Below are 22,348 nucleotides of genomic sequence, written 5' to 3' on the forward strand. Positions count from 1 at the left end.
TCCTGCTGAGAGCCATGGCCTCAGACTTTGAGGTGCTGATCCTCATCCCAACCGCTTCACACTCGGCTGCAAACCAATCCCATGACTGTTGAAGGTCACAGACCGATGATGCCATAAGGACCACTTAAACCGCTTAAAATGTCCTTGAAAGTCAAATGAACCACATAACGCTGTCTTATATTTTCAAATTTTAATTTTGAAGTTTTTTTCATCAAGACTTTATAGTTAAATTGCTTAGAATCAGAAATTACTCAGCCTTTTCTTTTTCTTTTTTTAATTTTCTGACGTGTCACTGTCTTGCAGCACTCCTCTCCTTTCTACCTTGCCTTAATGAACCTGTTACTGAAAACCAAATATGTAATGGATTTTTTGTTGGCTGTCTGTGCACTTTGTCTTTGTGCTTTGTCTGAATGTTATTAATAGAGCTGGCATGCATAGGGGAGCAGGGGCCCGAGATGACCAGAGAAGCAATCCCACAGGAAGAGCGCTGGGCTTTGAAGCCAATTTTCCTAGTGGCCAAACTGTTGAATTACAACTTCTGTGTCAACGCTGTATCCAGTTATTTTTATACATCCATGTTGAGAAGTGCAATTGGGGGGGTTTGGCCCTCACTGTTGTCTGCCAGACGATATTTATGAGTTTGGTTGTTTGTGTATCTGTCCGCAGCTGATCTACTGACCAATCAGCCTAATATTTCTTGTGGACATTTATGATTGAGCTCAAAGATCTCTTGTGAAGTGATTCACAATTTTTGAAAAACCTTGAGAAAACATATTTTATTGACTGCTTTGTTTTAATATTCAAGCCTCACACAGTGCTTTGAATTGAATATTGTATTGCATTGTAATAATTGTCATCATTAACCGTATCCAACTAACTCGTATCTCATTCACATGTAAGAAAACACCGAACACTATCATACCGAAAAAATTATTTATTTCTTTAGTCAGCGCATTTGATTTATTGATTGCTGTCGGGATGTAAAGAGAATTTCAATAAATATAACAAAAATATATATTGAAATAAATTGCCTGCCCTAGCTTTAATCACTGACTCATTCACTTCTCTGTTCGTTGAGATCTGGGACAAGCTGGAGATGTGCACGGGTTACCTGGTATTCCTGATTCTCCTATCAACAAACACACTTTAAGGATGAATGCTGAAATGCAAACACAGACGATGTAATTACATTTGAACATGCTGATTTCAGGCTGCGTACATTCACATAATCTCTCTCAAATTTGATCTGTTGAAAGTTCATGAAATCCACAAACCATTCAGAAAGTGAGAAAATATTTTCTCACCATAAAATGTGTTTTGTAAAGTGTTGTGGGAGCAGCAACACTTTACCTTCATACCTTACAACCAACTCATTGCTTTCTGAAGCTTACATTTTCAAAAGATGACTTAGGCCTTAATTTGATAAAAGTAATACTGCACTTTGATAGTTTGATAGTTAACAAAACAAAACCTTAAATACTCTTAATTCAATACAAGCATTAATAATACATGCACGCACACTCAACCTAATTTAAGATGTTGGATCATTACTATAGGAGTTAAAAGATATTAACACTGACCTTATTAATACGCAGGTTTTATTCAGTAATGCGAGTATTGAGTTTTGAGTATTTTTTCAGCATATGAAGACAAATATTTAGAACATTATACAAACAATCTGAAGAGGAATTCCACATAGCTGGAAGTGATATCCCTATGCATATGCAAAAGGAATCTTACTCTCAGGCCAGATCTGGGAGTTTCAGCATCATACCATCACTGCATCACATCAACAAAAGCCCATTACATCATTTTAAACTGTTTCAAATTAATTAGATATTAGGATAACACTAATATCTTTGCAACCAGAATCAATCAACAAAAGCAATTGTGCCTGTTATTAGAGTTTTAAACCTTACAGGTACACTGGTAAATTAAAGTATTTAACTTACTTTAACGTGCTGCTTTCAGTATTCAGAACGTTTTCATTTCAGTGTCGACTCAAGAAGACGGCAAAGAAAAGCATCACTCTCAATCTCTCTTTTGCTCACTGCCTTTCTGCACTTAGTAATATGAATTTCTCTATCACGAAAGAGTAAATGGTTACACACACACACACACACACACACACACACACACACACACACACACACACACACACACACACACACACACACACACACACACACACACACACACATAAACTCATGCACACACACAAACACAATTGTCAGTGTGCTGCTTAACACCTGCACAGAGATGTCTTATTTGTCACACACAAGGGAACATTAGCTGCTTTGGAATTTTAAAATGTCTTGGCCACCCTGAAGACCAGACAGTGTTTACCCAAAACCAACAGCTGGTCTATTATGTGGACAACGTGTTAATGTGTTTTCTTTTAGGCAAATATTTGCAGTAGCTATTTTTTTTTTTTTTTACAAATTGATACAGTGGATGTAACCTCAGGCTTTTAAACAATTCAATTCAGAAAATAGAGCATCCTGTATAGTACACCACTTGAGTTTTCATAGATAATTATATAGGCTAAGAGCAGCTGCACTGGTAAGAAATATCTTCCAATCTCATATATGCATCTGGGCCTTTTCATTAGTTTTTTGTATTTACCTTATCTTAGAGAACTTTCCATGTTTACAGTACAATATGTCTTACTTTCTTAGTGTAGAGCACAGCGTTTATTACTGTTTACCAGATTCCCTACCTGTTCTGCTCCTCTTATTTGTAGCATTATAGACCTTAACAAGCACACTGGCATTTACAGTACTGGCTTACACGACACAATAAAAACCATCCCATACAACTAAAATGATAAAGTAATTGATGGAAAATGTATTACAAATGAATCATTATCATGTGGTGCATGTTTACATAAACCATATAGCATTATAAACTCAACACAAGATGATGATGAATATTAACGGTTGAGAAACCACAAAATTCTAATAGCATATTAGCTCAAATGACTGTTGTAAACATCATGTGTCACCATTTGCACTTACTCGGTGCCTACAGTTAAGAAAGATAAATTGCTTTTTCTTTTTCGAAACTATATTGACGTGCCACAAAATAAATAAAGGTACACATTTTTCCAAAGACTTACAGCACAAACATTTCGAGCATCAGAGGCCCCTGCAGGAACCAAACAATAAGCAATGCTAGCACCATGCTGCGCGCATCAAACTCCTCAAACTACAGAGGAACTGAAACAACAACACACTTCTACAGATCTGTACTTACCACGATACAGAACCTAACTAAATTGAACTTGATGAGTTAATGGCCTAGTCACAATACTGATAGTCTGAAGCAAGAATAAGGAGCTTTACAGCCTGGATTATTTCTGAAGTGCTCAGTAACAGGACGCTGAAAACATCTGACATGTAATTAACAGAAGTGTTCAATGCATTTGTCAACAATTGCAATAGTAAGAGCATGGGAATTTGTGAGCTGGAGGCTATATTTGCTTTAAGTCCTAATAAGTCTGTAAAGAAAGGCCAGACATATTGAATATCATCTTTTTATTGCAACTTAATCCCACCACAAGAGAATACTTTCACAGCGTCCCAGGTGTCAGCTTTCTTTAGAGAAATCACAACAGTATAATGGACCATAATGGGATCTTAAATTAGCCAAACACTTGGCCCTATGCTTCAGAGATGTTGAAACAATGTCACTGCCAAAGGTTTGTTTGATGGTATAACAAACTTGTGTGCATGCAGATGAAGAAAAATAATCCTGTAATAAGGTTTTCTGGCCTACAAGCATAAAGATTTTTTGTAATAGCTTAATTCTTAATTTTCATTTATACAAAAAAGTCCTATAGTAAAAATACAGAAAGTCTACGTCATGTATTGGTCATAACTAAACCACATATTGAGATGTGAGATGTACAGTCATAACCAGCTGGTTGGTCTTTGGACAGGAATCTGCAGTTTTGTTCCAGGGCTTCATTTAAAGTTAATGTTGTTTATGTCTCTTACAGGATAAGGTGACACCAGTTGTGATGATGGGGTGGAGTTCTGGTATCCTGCTGAGGACCAGCTCAGTGACCTAAACAGGAGGTCTGCTTCTGCGTGGTGTCCAGAGATTTCAGTATAAAAGACGCACTCCCAGGCTGGTCAGAAGTTTGGGACTAACGGGGCTGCCATCAAGGGTGAGTCTTTTTGCGATGCTTTTCATTAATTAATTGTTCAACAGTTGTTCTTTTGCAAGATTGCAGAAAGTTGTCGATTTCAGCTTTAATGAGACTTGCATGTAATTATTTGATTTGATTTGATTTTGACTTTTTTTAAGATCCACATAACAACTCCATCACTTGGCATCAAAAAGGTAAATGACTTTTGACTTGACTGTAAAAAGGATAATAAATTAATATTGTAATTGTATTGATAAGCCATGCATTTCTTTATTTTATTCAATCTAAAAATCCAAATTTTATTATTTAATTTGTACTTTCATTATTTTTTACAGAGGAGCCATGAGTACGGACGCTGAAATGGAGTGTTTTGGCCCGGCGGCCATATACCTCCGGAAATCTGAAAGGGAGAGAGTAGAGTCTCAAAATACTCCCTTTGATGCCAAATCAGCTTATTACGTGACGGAGCCCACTCAGATGTATTTGAAGGGGAAACTAGTGAAAAACGAGGGTAGCAAAGCTACCGTTGAAGTTAAGGGTGGAAAGGTATGTGGACATCTATTCATCTAGTCAAGTAAAGATAATGTCTGCATATCATCTCACTTTATTCCTAATGGTGTTGCACATTCTCAGAACTAACTCTTCACTGCTTTGGTGCAGACTCTCACTGTGAAAGACACAGAAATCTTCCCCATGAATCCTCCAAAGTACGATAAGATTGAAGACATGGCCATGATGACCCACCTCAGTGAGCCTTCTGTGCTGTATAACCTCAAAGAGCGCTATGCAGCATGGATGATCTACGTGAGTTCTGACCTGATCATCATGTCAGTAGACCAAACAATGACTACAGAAAGATGTCCGTCAGTAAAAATCCTCTCTGTCTCTACAGACCTACTCAGGGCTGTTCTGCGTCACTGTCAACCCCTACAAGTGGCTCCCAGTGTACGACTCAAAGGTTGTCGCAGGATACAGAGGCAAAAAGAGGATTGAGGCTCCACCCCACATCTTTTGCATCTCTGATAACGCCTATCAGTTCATGCTCCAAGGTATCAGTCAGTTTGTAAGCTATTGTGTGTCCAGATATATAGCAGCTGTACTTTTAGAAAAGTCAACTCCTAACTGTTGTACACCATTTTGATGTCTTGCAGATAGAGAAAACCAGTCCATCCTGATTACGTAAGTGAGAACTTTATATTATCTACAGTATGAGTATTGGCAACATGAGTCATTTCAAATAATACTTATGAACACATCCCTCAACCCAGCGGAGAATCCGGTGCAGGAAAGACTGTCAACACCAAACGTGTCATCCAGTACTTTGCGACAATCGCAGTAGCTGGAGGAAAGAAAGCAGAGGAGCAGGCTAGCAAGATGAAGGCAAGAGAAGTCGAACAATATTAATATGAAATGTATTTATTTCTTAATATTTATTTATTATTAATACTATTACATTGACTAAATTAATGTTATTTCTAGGGGTCACTGGAGGATCAAATCATTGCAGCAAACCCACTGCTGGAGGCGTATGGTAATGCCAAAACTGTGAGGAATGACAACTCATCCCGCTTTGTAAGTGTTTGTTAACGTAAGTCTTTTAAACAATATAGGAATGTAATAAGTTGAAATTCTAATCTTTAGTCCTCCTTTAGGGTAAATTCATCAGAATCCATTTTGCAACATCGGGGAAGTTGGCCTCAGCAGACATTGAGACATGTAAGGAAGATACCTTAGTTTGTTTTTGTTCAGCTTATTCAACAGAGCTGACTGGTGTGTCACTGTGTGATCAACAGATCTGCTGGAGAAGTCTCGAGTGACGTTCCAGCTGAGTGCTGAGAGGAGCTACCACATCTTCTATCAGCTCATGACGGGCCACAAACCTGAGCTGATAGGTGAGACATTATTAAAACATTCATTCACTACCTGCTGAATCATATTTGCTGACCAAGAATTAACAACAAGCTTTGTTTCTTCAGAGGCTCTCCTCATCACCACCAATCCTTTCGACTATCCCATGATCAGTCAGGGTGAAATCACTGTCAAGAGTATTGATGACATTGAGGAGTTCGTCGCCACTGATGTAAGGAAACGATCAAATCCACACCCTCAACTGTATTCATTTAGAATTGTGTTTATTTTTTAAAGAGCAATGAGAGCAGAACTTGTGACTTTTCTTTGAATACTCACAGACTGCCATCGACATCCTGGGCTTCACTGCTGATGAGAAGATCGGCATTTACAAGCTGACTGGAGCTGTGATGCATCACGGAGGAATGAAGTTCAAGCAGAAGCAGCGTGAAGAGCAGGCTGAGCCCGATGGCACCGAGGGTATGTTGCACATTTGAAAACAAGCAGAAAGTTATTAATTGGAATCTTTTGTATTCTCTATAGTTATTACTTCTTTGGTATTGCCGATAAATACCGAATTCATTAGTTTATATAGAGATTTGTGTATGTGATATGTTACATAATAATAAATATAGCATATTTTACATGTAACCTAAGTTGCAGTAGTGTTCCTTCTTATTTTACCCAGTGAATGTGTACATTTTTAAAAGCATCGTATTTTATGTCGGCATCTGCCAGTGCACCATCACAATAACAGTAGGCATAATAAACCAATATCGTGCATCACTATTCATCTATAAAATGACCTCCAAAATATCCTTCAGTTTTCTTTTCTTTTCAGTCGCCGACAAAATCGGCTACCTCATGGGCCTGAACTCAGCTGACGTCCTGAAGGCTCTGTGCTACCCCAGGGTGAAAGTCGGAAATGAATATGTGACTAAAGGCCAGACTGTGCCTCAGGTAAAATGTTCACCTACAGTCCTGTGAATCTTAACACTATCACCTGTTTAACCCCTGAAAAGGATAATGATTAATGATATTAATGTTTTATTTCTGTTGTATCTGTAAAATCAGGTCAACAATTCGGTCAATGCTCTCTGCAAGTCTGTCTATGAGAAAATGTTCTTGTGGATGGTCGTCAGAATTAATGAGATGCTGGATACAAAGCAGCCCAGACAGTTCTTCATTGGTGTGCTGGATATTGCCGGGTTTGAAATCTTTGATGTAAGTAAACAACACATTACTGTTAAGTTTCACAGAGTGAACCAGCACAATGAGAGTCTGACACTTTATCTTCTTTCCCATCTCAAGTATAACAGCTTGGAGCAGCTGTGCATCAACTTCACCAATGAAAAGCTGCAACAGTTTTTCAACCACCACATGTTTGTCCTCGAGCAAGAAGAGTACAAGAAAGAGGGAATTGAATGGGAGTTCATTGATTTTGGTATGGACTTGGCTGCCTGCATTGAGCTGATTGAGAAGGTGAGCGACATGCTGTATATTCACAAACACAGGAAACTATCTTATGACTTGAAGCTTCTGTTTTAAACAATCATTTCATCTTGACAGCCAATGGGCATCTTCTCCATCCTTGAAGAGGAGTGCATGTTCCCCAAGGCAACAGACGTCACGTTCAAGAACAAGCTGTATGACCAGCATATTGGTAAAAGCGCTCCCTTCCAGAAGCCCAAACCTAGCAAAGGCAAAGCTGAGGCTCACTTTGGTCTGATGCACTATGCCGGCACTGTTGAATACAGTGTCAATGGATGGCTGGACAAGAACAAAGACCCCCTGAACGACTCAGTGGTTCAGCTCTACCAGAAGTCTTCAGTCAAACTGTTGGCTCTCCTCTATGCATCACATAACGCAGCAGAAGGTAAGGATCTTATTTTATATTTAAGGTTCTACACAACATGTAAGATGTTAGGAATTGTTCTGAATTATGGTCATTTCAGCCAGACATCCTCAATATATTTCATAGTTAGATGTTTATACAGGGAAGGAATAAGGAAAGCTGATTGGGTTTATACAAACTCAAAGAATTTAAGATAAAAATGTAAAAAGTATATTAATGCAACAGCAATACTATTATACTTGGAAGTAATTCCAGTTTGTTTTTACAGATGGTAAAAGTGGAAAGAAGGGTGGTGGCAAGAAGAAAGGTGGCTCCTTCCAGACAGTATCAGCTCTCTTCAGGGTATTATTACTATTATTTTCACAAATACTTTTTGTTTTTTGAATACTTATATGAACGACTGTCCACTGTTCATAATAGGAGAGGCTAACTAAGCTTACCACAAGAAGCATGCATGTAGTTTACCAGCGACTCTTTAATACCATAGATTTCATAGCAGCCAAGATTTGTTACCTGAATGCACATCGCTGCAGATCAAGGTGACATATTGTTTAGGGAAACGTTCAACATGGATGGTCAGGGTTCAATCTCCTGATACAGCAAACTGTCGGAGAAGCAAGCAAACTGACACATGTCCTTCTCCAGTCATGAGACTGAAACTTAAATGTTAATCTCTTTTATTTGCCACCATTTCTTTTTTGTGTAGTGGCGTTATATGGTCTAAAATTCATGAAACATGAAGGGCAGTGAAGTCATGTCTGTTGTCAAACTTTTGGGGAAATAACATTTTTTTTTGTCAATCAACAGGAAAACTTGGGCAAGCTGATGACCAACTTAAGGAGCACTCACCCACACTTTGTGCGCTGTTTGATTCCCAATGAATCCAAAACACCAGGTAGGTTACAAAAAAAGTAATTTCTATGACTGACAGAAGTCTAATACTCCCAACAATTCAAATGATGGAGGTCTTTATGAACCCATAATTCACTCTTGTTCATCGACTGTATGGTTAGCCTGTCTGCAAATGACACACAATGATCTGTGCAAGGGCTTCATGTCAATCACATTGTGTTTTTTACTGTTTAAGGTCTCATGGAGAACTTCCTGGTCATCCACCAGCTGAGGTGTAACGGTGTGCTGGAAGGTATCAGGATCTGCAGAAAGGGTTTCCCCAGCAGAGTCCTCTATGGTGACTTCAAGCAGAGGTACTGTAGCTTCTTCTGTACCTCTCAGTCCACATGTGTTGATTCTATTCTGGTGATGATCTGATTTAAGTAAATCCTTTCAGATACAAAGTATTGAATGCCAGTGTTATCCCCGATGGACAGTTCATCGACAACAAGAAGGCCTCAGAGAAACTGCTGGAATCCATCGATGTGGATAAATCACAGTACAAATTTGGCCACACCAAGGTAAATAAACAATCATGAAATAATGGAATTACTGTTGCTTGAAACTGATTTTATTTGTGGTTAAATCCATGTTATTATATCTATTGTCAGGTATTCTTCAAGGCTGGACTGCTGGGTACTCTGGAGGAGATGAGGGATGAGAAACTGGTTGAGCTGGTCAGAATGACTCAGGCTCTCTGCAGAGGTTTCCTCATGAGGAGAGAGTTTGTCAAGATGATGCAGCGAAGGTAGGCTTAGTATTTTGTAAACTACAAATATACTGTGGCACTTACAGGAAAAAAAACATTGAAATAGATTTTTAGAGTAGAACATATTTGCTATAGTTAGTGGATGATACAGTGTTGTATGTCCTTTCTGTTTTATCTAGATCATATTTTAATAACGGCATGTATCAGTGTTACAGCTCACACTGATTCTTTACAATGTATCTCAATGAGTCTTTTATTAATCTGGGGCCTACTTTAAGTTTATGATTCTCACGTGACTTGTATAGCAACAGTGGCCGATTTATTTCTTTGAATTCAAGTGCAAACATTAAGTGTAATAGCAGTACAGTGATGTTTGTTATCTTGCTCATACCTTGGACATTGAGTCACTGCTAAGGAAAAGTGCAACAGATGTAAAACACGACGAGAAAACTGTTTAAGCAGCATATTCTTCGTACTTCCTGTAACCATTATTGTGAATGCAGTTACTGGACTTGTTTTTGTAGTCTGAGCTATAGTATGCAGATATGTTGGGTTGTTTTAAAGTGATTCATATTTAATTAATTTCAGTATATGTCTGACATCCTAATGGGGTCCGGGTAGACATAGAAGTCTGCTCTTCTCTATCTTTGCAGACAACATGAATGAATGATATAAATGTCGGTCTTATTTTTGTTCTTATTTCTTATTCAGTAGTGGCTTACTGTCAATAACACAGTAACATGTTTCCACAATGTTATATTGTTTCTACACAAAAAAAGATATTTAAGGGTTGCAGAAATACAGTTTCAGCAAACTGTCCTACTGTTTCTATAAAACTGGAGGAGGAGAAAAAATCAGATTTTTTTCTGTGTCTTGTGTCAACAGGGAGGCCATTTACTCCATCCAGTACAACATCCGCTCATTCATGAATGTCAAAACCTGGCCATGGATGAAGCTGTACTTCAAGATCAAGCCTCTGCTGAAGAGTGCAGAGACTGAAAAAGAGATGGCGCAAATGAAAGAGGACTTTGCAAAGATGAAAGAGGATCTAGCAAAGGCTCTGTCTAAGAAGAAGGAACTGGAGGAAAAGATGGTTTCTCTGCTGCAGGAGAAGAATGACTTGCAGCTGCAAATTCAGTCTGTACGTTAAAAATAGAAAGAAGGAATTACTTTGTCAGAGATCCTGGTTTTTAAGTTCAATAAATATCATTTTAATTTTTATGTCATATCAAATCTAGGAAGGTGAAAACCTCAGCGATGCAGAGGAAAGGTGTGAGGGGCTCATTAAATCAAAAATCCAGTTTGAAGCCAAACTTAAAGAGACATCTGAAAGACTGGAGGATGAGGAGGAAATGAACGCTGAGCTGACTGCAAAGAAGAGGAAGCTGGAGGACGAGTGCTCTGAGTTGAAGAGAGACATTGATGACTTGGAGCTGACCCTGGCCAAAGTGGAAAAGGAGAAACATGCCACTGAGAACAAGGTTCATGTCTCTGATTTCACTTTACTGAACTGTGCTCATTAGAAGAACACTGATTACATATTTAACAATTGTATTTTTTATAAACTGTTAAGGTTAAAAACCTGGTGGAGGAAATGACATCTCAAGATGAAGCCATTGCCAAGTTGACCAAAGAGAAGAAAGCCCTCCAAGAGGCCCATCAGCAGACCCTTGATGATCTGCAGGCAGAGGAAGACAAAGTCAACACTCTGACGAAGGCCAAAGTCAAGCTGGAGCAACAAGTGGACGACGTAAGAGGCTGTTTTATTAGTTTGAAACAAGTGCACCAAAGTTATGTCTATATTTCCACTGGCACTCATTACACTATATGTGAATACACTAGGTCGAAGGTTCCCTGGAGCAAGAGAAGAAGCTCCGTATGGATCTGGAGCGATCAAAAAGAAAGCTTGAGGGAGATTTGAAACTGGCTCATGAATGCATCATGGATCTGGAGAATGACAAGCAGCAGTCTGATGAGAAAATAAAGAAGTAAGTGATAATGAGAACTTAATGTATTACCTCCCCAATTCCCAAATACCAGTGTACATCTAACATTTTGTATTATTGTTTCTAACAAAAGGAGGGACTTTGAGATGAGTCAGCTTCTTGGCAAGATAGAAGATGAACAGTCAATCAGTATTCAACTTCATAAGAAAATAAAGGAACTGCAGGTAATGTGTAAACATGTGTTTGGGCTTTGTGGAATGAAATTTAGTTAAATGTTTGTCATTGTGTCTCAGTCAAAAATATATGTCTACAAATGTATCTTTCTTATGGAAGTGAGTGATGGATGGATGGAATGAAATTCAGGAACGCAGTTATTTTACACTCATTCATTTTATGTATTTTTCACTTGCATGTACATAACTAAGCCATTTGAAAAGCTATAACAAACATTTAGGATTTGGGAAAAGAAAAGTCAATTATTTTAAAAGTCATAACAATCTAACATATTGCTTCACTTGAGACTTTTTAAGTGTCCTGTTGTTTAACTGCTATTTCATAGGCCTTTCTGACGATTCATTTAATTCTAAATTAAAAGTTGTTGTTTTCTGTATTATTATGAATAACACTGTCTTGGCTTTGGATAATAAATGTTGTCATAGACCCATGTCAAATATTATACATTTGAAATAAGACTTTAACATGACTGTACTTTTCTTTTCTTTTTTTGCATCACAGGCTCGTATTGAGGAGCTGGAGGAGGAGATCGAGGCTGAGCGGGCAGCTCGAGCCAAGGTGGAGAAGCAGAGGTCTGATCTCTCCAGGGAACTTGAAGAGATCAGCGAGAGGCTGGAAGAATCTGGCGGAGCAACGTCTGTTCAGATCGAGATGAACAAGAAGCGTGAGGCCGAGTTTCAGAAGCTGCGTCGTGACCTCGAAGAGTCCACCCTGCAGCACGAGGCCACAGCTGCAGCTCTCCGCAAGAAGCAGGCCGACAGTGTGGCAGAGCTGGGAGAACAGATTGACAACCTCCAGAGAGTCAAACAGAAGCTGGAGAAAGAGAAAAGTGAATTCAAGATGGAGATCGATGATCTCAGCAGCAACATGGAGTCTGTCGCAAAATCAAAAGTAACATTTACAAATTTACTACAATTCATTTCAGATTCATTTGTTGTCATTCTGCAACACAGGGTCGCTCAACAAAATGCAGTTGTTTTTCAGAAAAATGTATCTACTATGACTGTGTTCCGCCTCCTCTCCTTTTATCATCATCAGAAGCATTATGACCTCAGTGGACTTAACATCGTGTTGATTTGTGTCCGCAGGGTAACCTGGAGAAAATGTGCCGTTCTCTTGAGGATCAACTGAGTGAATTTAAGACCAAGAATGAAGAACATATGCGTCAGTTAAATGATATTAATGTTCAAAGATCAAGACTGATGACTGAAAATGGTGAGTGCAACATCTGGGATGAGAGTAATAAAACACTTGTAAGTTAGCACAAATCACTAAACAAAGAATACTTTTCCAATCAGGGGAATTTGGTCATCAGTTGGAGGAAAGGGAGTCTCTTGTTTCACAGCTCACAAGAGGAAAACAGGCTTATATTCACCAAATTGAGGAGCTCAAAAGACACCTTGAGGAAGAAGTTAAGGTACTGAAGTATATCTTTTTTATAATGTAGCCACAAATAGCCTAATGTATTTCTTAATAAGAATAAATTAAATTTGCCACATTATATATATTTTGTCATTATAAGGCGAAGAACGCTCTGGCTCATGCTGTTCAGTCGGCTCGTCATGACTGCGACCTGCTCAGAGAGCAGTACGAGGAGGAGCAGGAGGCCAAATCTGAGCTGCAGCGTGCAATGTCCAAGGCCAACAGCGAAGTGGCTCAGTGGAGAGCCAAATATGAGACGGATGCCATTCAGCGCACTGAGGAGCTGGAAGAGGCCAAGTAATGAACAGTCCTAAAATCACTCTGTTTCCACATGCATTGATTCTGTAAATCAGCATAACACCTGTTTACTGTATGGTTTTTCAGAAAAAAGCTTGCCCAGCGTCTTCAGGATGCAGAGGAATCCATCGAGGCTGTGAATGCAAAATGTGGCTCTCTGGAAAAGACAAAGCAGAGACTGCAGGGTGAAGTGGAGGACCTGATGATTGATGTGGAGAGAGCTAATGCTCTGGCTGCTAACCTCGACAAGAAGCAAAGGAACTTTGACAAGGTTAGATAATTTTGTACAAACATATGATTATTGGCTGGTTAATGTGAGGTGACAGAAAGAAACATTCAATTGTTTGTCGTACTTTCAGGTTCTTGCAGAGTGGAAGCAGAAATATGAGGAGAGCCAGGCAGAGCTGGAGGGAGCTCAGAAGGAGTCTCGCTCATTAAGCACAGAGATGTTCAAATTGAAAAATTCATATGAAGAATGTCTGGACCACCTGGAGACCCTGAAGAGAGAGAACAAGAACCTGCAACGTAAGACTACAAACATAAATACATTCTTTACTAAATATATGAAACATTCACGATTGATAAAAAAACGAAGCAATCTTACACCATGTCACTAAACTTTGTTGACAAATATTTTTTAATGTTTTATGTGAATTTTGTGTTTTGTTTTCTCAACAGAGGAAATCACCGATTTGACCGAACACATTGGTGAATCAGGAAAGACGATTCATGAACTGGAAAAGGGGAAGAAGACAGCAGAGTGCGAGAAAGCAGAAGTACAGACTGCGCTAGAGGAGGCTGAGGTATTTAAAATGACTTAAGGCGCTTCTTGATCCGATCGCTGCAACCTTCTGTATACTTCATACTTCTTAATTCTGAAGTTTTCTACCTTACATTTCATTATGTAGGCAACACTGGAGCACGAAGAATCCAAGATTATGCGTGTTCAGCTCGAACTCACCCAGGTGAAGAATGAAATTGACAGAAAACTTGCAGAGAAGGACGAGGAGATTGAGCAGATCAAGAGGAACAGCCAGAGAGTGATTGAGACCATGCAGAGCACTTTGGATGCCGAGGTCAGGAGCAGGAATGATGCCCTGAGAGTCAAGAAGAAGATGGAGGGAGACCTCAATGAGATGGAGATTCAGCTGAGCCACGCCAACCGCCAGGCCGCTGAAGCCCAGAAACAGCTGAGAAACGTGCAGGGACAGCTGAAGGTATGGTGGCTAATTAAAGGAAAATTGAAGGTAAAGTTTTCTTTATTCAGAAAGCATTGCAAATGTTTTTTGTTTTTTTAAATACTCATTTAGGATGCGATACTGCACCTTGATGAAGCACTGAGAGGTGAGGCGGACATGAAGGAGCAGGTAGCCATGGTGGAGCGCAGGAACAACCTGATGCTGGCTGAGATCGAGGAGCTGAGAGCTGCACTGGAGCAGACGGACAGAAGCCGCAAAGTGGCTGAACAGGAGCTGGTTGATGCCAGCGAGCGTGTGGGACTGCTGCACTCTCAGGTTTATATCTATATTTTATCAGTACTGTTAAATACAAGACACTGTAGTACATGCTCAGGAAATTGGAAACCTCACCATTTATTTTTCTTTTAGAACACAAATCTCATCAACACTAAGAGGAAGTTGGAGGCTGACTTTGTCCAGATCCAAGGGGAAGTGGAAGATTCTATCCAGGAAGCAAGAAATGCTGAAGAGAAGGCCAAGAAGGCCATCACTGATGTGAGTCCTGTTTGCTGTTTTATTGTTTCATTCAATACCAAGCTGCTTTTACAGAAGGTCCAAGATTGGAGCTCAAAGTTGTGACTTTGCAGCGGTTACCAGGAGTAGCATGGTTTTAAATAAAGGACAGCTAAATGAAATTGATGGCTAATTACAGACTGATTATGAATAAAGTAGAATATACAACCTGTGTAACAGACAGTCATCAACAATACAATTTTATGTTTAAAAAATGTTGGAAACTTTATCTAATCAAATATTCTAGCAAGGGTCAATGCATCTTGGTTATACAGTATAACATTATTACTTTTAGAGTTGTTGCTCCTCGTTAAACTGCTCCTCGTTAAACTGAACTGGAATCATCAGTTAACAAAAAAAGTGAGCCCAGGGAATGACTGACGTAAAAGAAAACATTACCCAAAACAGTGTGGGACAAATAAATATGACATTACTTTTATAGACATTGTAATTCCATTATAACTTAAAGCACATTTATATTGCTTTATGTTTACATCTGAACACTATCCTGTAGTAATCTACACTTTTGTGTTACGTTTGGATTTATTTCACTTGATCATTCGGCTCATTAGCCTTCTTACAATCGCTTACATGTTTAGGCCGCCATGATGGCAGAAGAGCTGAAGAAGGAGCAGGACACCAGCTCTCATTTGGAGAGGATGAAGAAGAACCTGGAGCTGACAGTGAAGGACCTGCAGGTCCGCCTTGATGAAGCTGAGAATCTGGCCATGAAGGGCGGCAAGAAGCAGCTCCAGAAACTGGAGGCCCGGGTAAGTTCACGATACAGGAATTATCTTTGTTTCGTTTTGTCTCTTGCAATTTGGTTTTAAAACGAAACCATCATTGATGTCAAATTGATGACTTTCAGCTTTATTTTGAAGGTATTTAAATCCTCCAGCAAACATGTTTACCAACATGTTCATAAAGGATTTGTTATCTGTTCAAACATGTTCAGTCTTGTCACCTTAAAATCTGCTCTTCTTATCGTTCAGGTCCGAGAACTTGAATCTGAAGTCGAGGCCGAGCAGAGGCGAGGAGCTGAAGCTGTGAAAGGCGTCCGTAAATATGAACGCAGAGTGAAGGAACTGACTTACCAGGTACAGAAAACCTTATTTAAATAGTGTTTATTATCATACGATATTTTCTGAAGCAGTTCTACAATTTGTGCTGTTGAAGAAAAACTGGATGTAGAATATTTTTCAAACCCCTAGAGGGCGTGAATTCCCATCATATGTGTGAAGCTACAGACAAACTGAAGTGAGGGGACCAAGGCCGAAAATAAACCCCTTACCAATGCAGCTATAAATACAAGCAGTTATGTGCTTGTATATGTGTTGACCATATGTGATATTTATAGATCTGTTTAACAAAGGCTGAAATGCACCACTAACAGCGTCTTGGTGCTTGGCCAACAGCCCAATATACAATTGGCACCAATAGCCAAAATATTAGCGTCTTCAGACTTAAGCGCATTTTGCACTATTTGTAAATTTGGGTACATTTTTGTTTTGTAAATCTTATACTGTTCCTACTGTGTATTGCAACTGTTGCTCAACAATTTCCCTCGAGTTAAACAAAGTTCTTATCTTATCTTATTTATAAGGGCTGACTGCTCAGACTCATTAATTTTGTGATGCAGTGACATGAAAAATAAATGAATATTAATGAAAAATGAATTTATTATAAAACTAATAAACAAATTATTTATTCGAACAAAGTGCAAATTGCACAAGTTGCAAAACTTTATTTCTGTGTTTGTGCTGTAATATCATGAGCACAATATCTGTTGTCAATCAAACCTTGAGACGGCGCCGACAGCGAGTACAGATGATGCTTAATTCTTCTTTCAGCTACTGCAGTCCATTCTTTGTGAATTTGTCAGTTCTCACAGGCAGCTTGATTTACAGCACTGAAGGATCCCCTCAAGACGTTGCACAAGTGGTTGAATGATAATAGCTTCAGTGTTTGTTGCCTGTTTGGTTGCTCTTGTCTTCACTGTGGAAGGTGTATGTAGGAATGTGCTCTCAGGTGTTTGTAAAGATATTTCTAAAACGCGTCGGGATGAAGGTATTAGTGTTGGTCTCACACAGACTGTACTGTATAATGCCTGTAGACTGAGGAGGACAAGAAGAATATCGCCCGACTTCAGGACCTGGTGGACAAGCTGCAGCTGAAAGTGAAATCCTACAAGAGGCAGTCTGAGGAGGCTGTGAGTGTGAAATATTCAACGCATCCAACGCAAATAGGCGTCACACCAGTAACACCAACACCAGTGGACTGACAGCATGATGCATGACCCGTGATTTAGTGTGAGATTTTCATCTCGTACAACTGCAAGATTGTTCGAGGCGTCACTTCTTTAACTTTGTGGTCTCCAGGAGGAGCAGGCCAACAGTCACCTGTCCAGGTACAGGAAGGTGCAGCATGAGATGGAGGAAGCTGAGGAGCGCGCCGACATCGCCGAGTCTCAGGTCAACAAGCTGAGAGTCAAAAGTCGTGAGATCGTCAGGGTATGTTCCTTTTAATTTATTTTCTTTCAGAAGTACATTCTCATGGTATTTATACAAAGATTTTCTGTTTCTTTACATCTTGAAAAAGTGTTTAAATGCTAACTTTGTCTCTTTTGTATTACTGTAAAGGGAAAGGAGGCCGAAGAATGAGCATCAGTCGAGACGAAACACGGCACAAGAAATCATAAAATATGATCTTTTTGTCTGATGTGTTGAGTGTGTATGTGTGTAAAAATAAATAAATCTGAAAGCAATTGAATACCTTGTTTGTGCCATTAATTAAATTCACTTCACTCTTAATTTAAAGCATGCATGGAATCAATTATACACAAACATATGAGCAGAAATGTACAAATGTTAGGTCATACACTTTATTACAATATTATTTAAACAAATCTAAATGTCTCGTGTCTTATAAAACTTATAAAATATAAAATAGTGTAGTCACACAAAACATTTTTTTGCTCCTTTTATTAAGCCACTCCACGCAGAAATTAATCAAAGCAAATAGATGGCACGAGCTACAGCTGAAGAAATTATTGACTTTCATTACACATTTAAATAAAGTAATTGAAAATCACGTCAAGTGTAAGAAATCATCAAACTTTTCTCAGGAGAACATGAATCTAAAAGTAACGCTGGAAATAAACTGATTTTGAGTGGCGTGTGATGCGTCTACATTAGAGCAGCAGCGTATGTAGCTTCTTCATTTAAAATAACCGGGTTGTTAACTGTCGCCTGTTATCACGTGAAAGTCCTCCAGGTTACAATAACTGTAAATCTTTGCCTTGTGGTGATAATGTTACTGACAGCCCAGTGACCTTAGAGTTTTTTTACGTGCTTCAAAACATGTGTTGGACCATCTCAAGTTGTGATGAAAATAGACCGATTAGTGAACCACAACACAGATGCCTCGGTGTGTGTGTGTGTGTGTGTGTGTGTGTGTGTGTGTGTGTGTGTGCGTGCGTGCGTGTGTGTGTGTGTGTCGTGATGTCTCTGCTACACTGGAGAGACTTTCATTATAAACCAATGTATTAGTGATTCATCTTTAAATAATACAGATGAAAGTAAGTATTATATTATATTATAAAAGCATTTTGCTTTTCACTGAATAGCAGATATGGAAAGTAAGGTAACACTTTCTCTGTTCATAATGCATTACAGACACGTGCGTCCACTTCTATAATGCATTATGAACATACTTATAATGCGTCGGAATGTGCTTATAGCACTATATAATTATGTGATTATAAGATCAAGTATAATTTTACTTCATATTTGCTTGCCACTCATGGACATTGTCATAGTGTATTATACTTCCCACAACTGTAATACTTTTTAATATTTTTGTAATGTGTTATAATCGCTGTTATAATGCATTATATTGTGATTAGAAGTAGGCCAGTGTTTGCTTTAAGTAAAGTGAAAGAAAATATCATTAAATCTATGCAAGAACACAAAACTTTGCAAAGCAAATGTATTTGTTTAAAGGGTCACAACAGAGAACTCAACTTTCAGATGAACAACTGAATGATTGACATTTACTTCTCACTAATGTAACGTTTCCCCAAAAATCACTTTTAAGACTCAATTGACTCAAAATACAGATAACGCCTGAAACAAATTCAGTGTCAGTGTCTTCATTATAAAAAATTAGTTTTTTAAGTGTTATGAATATTTACAACTGTAATTATACTGTGCTATAAACAGATTATAATGCATTATAAGTGTTTTTATAATGCACTATAGACATAGCGTGGTCACACTTGATCAGTATTCTGACTGTGTGCAGGATGAAGTTGTATTCTACTGTAGTACTAGTCATTTTAAAGACGATAAATAATAATAATCAACAGAAGGAATGTTGTTGACACACTGTTGTTTTTTCAAAGGTTTTGTTCAAATGTATCTTAGTCACATATATTTCACTTCTCAAATCCTATTGTTTAGAAATAGTTGTATGAAGAGTGGACTGCAGCAAAAATACAGAGGTGAACATTTGTATTAGTACCTGGAGGAAGAAATACAAATGCTTTCAGAAAGGGAACATGATAATGTAGACAATGAGAACATATATGTTTGTCTAATATCAGATATTTATACAAAAGTAACTACCTCTTTAAGATTCTGGTTATAGTGTTGCATTGTGGGCAAATCTGCAACCTGCAATAGTAATAATGCATTTATCGGGTTTTGCATCGATGTGATGAAGTACCTTCATTTGTCAGGTATTAAAATCTATCAAATAGCCAAAAACAGACATTTAAAACTGGTTATTTAGCTACAAAACAATCAGAAAAGTTAACTCGAAAAGGTTTCTACCGATATTGCGGTATGAAACAAAATCTGCCATGAAGAAGAGTTTATCCCCAGTTAATTACTTTTTACGGTTTTATATACTCTATACTGTTTACCATTACTCCCATATCGTGTTTTCATTCCTCATTATATTATTGTTATGGTTGGACAATAACAGAAACTGGACAAAAAGGTTTTAATTTAAATAGTAATCCTTTCAAATTATTTTTATTTATGTGGTATCAGTGCAGTTTCTGCTGCAGAAAGTGTACACATTAAGATTTGACACACTGTGAATAAACACAACAGGATTTTAATTCTTAAGACTATGATATATTTAGGAAACATCAGTAGTTTGTTACATTTGAGACTAAGACCACTAAGGAAGTGAATGTTTTATATCAAAGGTTGTTCCACAATAAGACTTGAGGCAGTGACAAATGGCTGAGCTCTGAGAGCATTGTGGAGGAGACAGCTATATTTGTATTTCTTCCAAATAAGCTCACCCGGGATCATAAGAGATCAAGTTTCACATTTTTATTGAATATATAGGCCTCTTTTGTAGGGTGTGAAGTCCTCAGTATTTAGCTCTTAATACCCTTTCCATCTTTGCCAGTTCAGTGTCATCTTTCAACAAGGAAAGAATGCAAACTACTACACATCGTATAACTCGATCCCCTTCTTGCTGCGTATGGGGAACAAACACTTGCCTTAAGGGAAGGTCAGGCTACTAGCCTTGCCTTGTCTTCAGTTCATCTGTCAAAGACAAACAGTACAAGTCCATTTAAAGAAAGGGTTTATAAATACATCCACGCCCTTGAGACAACACAAGTGCCTGTCTCGAAAACCCCGGAAACACAAATCTAAACACCTGTTCACGGAAGATTCCACGCTGGTCAATAGAGCTGCAATCGACATTCAAAGAGTTTACACTTAAACAAAGTGGGAAACTTTATGGAGCGCGACATGTCAGACTTCTGAAGCCACAAGCCGACACACAAAAGCCCTTTGACTAGGTGATATAGTGGGGTCAAAACCCTTTCTCATGGCTCATACTGACAGTTGAGTTGTCAACAGCAAACCTTTAAACCTTTGACTTTCAGCAGCACAGAGGGCAGACGAGATAGTCAACACCTGAGCATGTTATACTGTCAGAAATGCAGAGCTGTAATCTGATATGCTGGAGAATGTGAAGGGTGAAAGCAACAAAAGGAAATCGGATACAAACGTTTACATTTGTTAACATTTTTAGGATATTGAAGTAAGGGAAAAAGTGATTTGTTATAATTAGAACAAATGTGTTGTTGTTTATGTGAGCTAACTGTAAAGCTTGGGAGTGTCAAACTGGAAACATTATGATTAAAATGTGAAAGAGTGAAAAACTGAAGTGACTCAGTAAGATTCAATCCTGCTAAGTGATAAAACAAATGTAAGGCACACAATGTTGTTGTATTAAACAATACGTTTTTAACAAGTAAAAAACATACCTCTGACGTGTGAAGTGTTTATCTCCAGGGAGTTGCTGAACTTGTCATTTCTGTGCAGAGGTGATTATTGAAAAAGTCTGAAAACATTTGTATCTACTAAAGGGGGTCCCTGCAGAAAAGGTTTGGTAAACACTGCCATAATCAATGATTCGGGTTTCAACTTAATGCCAATTCTGTTTAGTTAAGAAATATTTAGTTTGTCTCTTAAGTGGCAATTTGAGGCAGGTGAACAAACAATTAATTTTCACGATACTAAACAACATTGTTAGAAAGAGTTGAAATACATAAGTATTAATGACTCCTTGTCAAAATAAATGAAACGTTTAATTCCCATACATCTCTACTGTTTGTTTACACTGGTGCTGTATTTTTAATCATAATCAGTCGACAAACATCCTGCACATTACTGTTACTCAAACTTAAGTGTGTATTTGAAAATCAATACATTTGGTCAAAAACAAATGAGCATGTAACAACATTCTCATACCGCTCTGTTTGATGTGGCGCCGACAGTGAGTGTGATAATGTTCATGATATTAGATTTCAGAGATAGTCCCTAGAAAGCTGAAGCCCTTTGACCCTGTCATCCGTCTGAAATTGAGGATCATCACACCCTCATAACCCACCACCAAAATCAGACATCTCAGCCAGTAGATCGCTAAATATTTGACATTCTGTTGGTTCATAAGAGAAGTGTGAGATTTTAGGGGCTAATTGGGGATTTAAAAAAAAAGTGAAGATTGAAGCCTCAGACTGTGTTGGAGCAGCGTCGTAGGGGAGAAACCCGACACCGTTTCCTCTCCAGACAGCTCCCTAGAAGTCATGTAAACTAATACCAGCGGTCAGAGAGTGTAAACATGGCAACAACAGGTTTCACTTCTCACTCTAGTATAGTATCATTTTGCAATCATTTTTGACATATCTGTTACTACCTTGTTAAATTCTAC

The 22,348-nt window shown here is 38.4% G+C and overlaps 1 protein-coding gene across 1 annotated transcript; it reads left to right on the forward strand.

The window, feature by feature from the left end:
• The first annotated feature begins 4,036 nt into the window (after positions 1 to 4,036).
• LOC115007827 (myosin heavy chain, fast skeletal muscle-like) lies at positions 4,037 to 17,845 on the forward strand. The gene is made up of 41 exons (XM_029430827.1): positions 4,037 to 4,171; positions 4,312 to 4,347; positions 4,489 to 4,699; positions 4,814 to 4,957; positions 5,046 to 5,202; positions 5,305 to 5,332; positions 5,422 to 5,533; positions 5,633 to 5,725; positions 5,806 to 5,869; positions 5,947 to 6,045; positions 6,130 to 6,233; positions 6,343 to 6,481; positions 6,843 to 6,961; positions 7,076 to 7,225; positions 7,313 to 7,483; positions 7,571 to 7,877; positions 8,125 to 8,198; positions 8,664 to 8,751; positions 8,944 to 9,061; positions 9,145 to 9,268; positions 9,359 to 9,495; positions 10,342 to 10,597; positions 10,695 to 10,937; positions 11,030 to 11,206; positions 11,299 to 11,444; positions 11,536 to 11,626; positions 12,138 to 12,527; positions 12,725 to 12,851; positions 12,935 to 13,053; positions 13,159 to 13,355; positions 13,443 to 13,626; positions 13,715 to 13,880; positions 14,034 to 14,158; positions 14,264 to 14,572; positions 14,666 to 14,869; positions 14,963 to 15,088; positions 15,706 to 15,876; positions 16,099 to 16,203; positions 17,220 to 17,315; positions 17,485 to 17,616; positions 17,746 to 17,845. The coding sequence occupies exons 3-41, from the start codon at positions 4,496 to 4,498 to the stop codon at positions 17,764 to 17,766; spliced, it is 5,817 nt and encodes a 1,938-aa protein (XP_029286687.1). The 5' UTR covers positions 4,037 to 4,171; positions 4,312 to 4,347; positions 4,489 to 4,495; the 3' UTR covers positions 17,767 to 17,845.
• Positions 17,846 to 22,348: the final 4,503 nt, after the last annotated feature.

The sequence above is a fragment of the Cottoperca gobio genome, chromosome 5 (assembly GCF_900634415.1).
Source record: "Cottoperca gobio chromosome 5, fCotGob3.1, whole genome shotgun sequence".
NCBI lineage: Eukaryota > Metazoa > Chordata > Actinopteri > Perciformes > Bovichtidae > Cottoperca > Cottoperca gobio.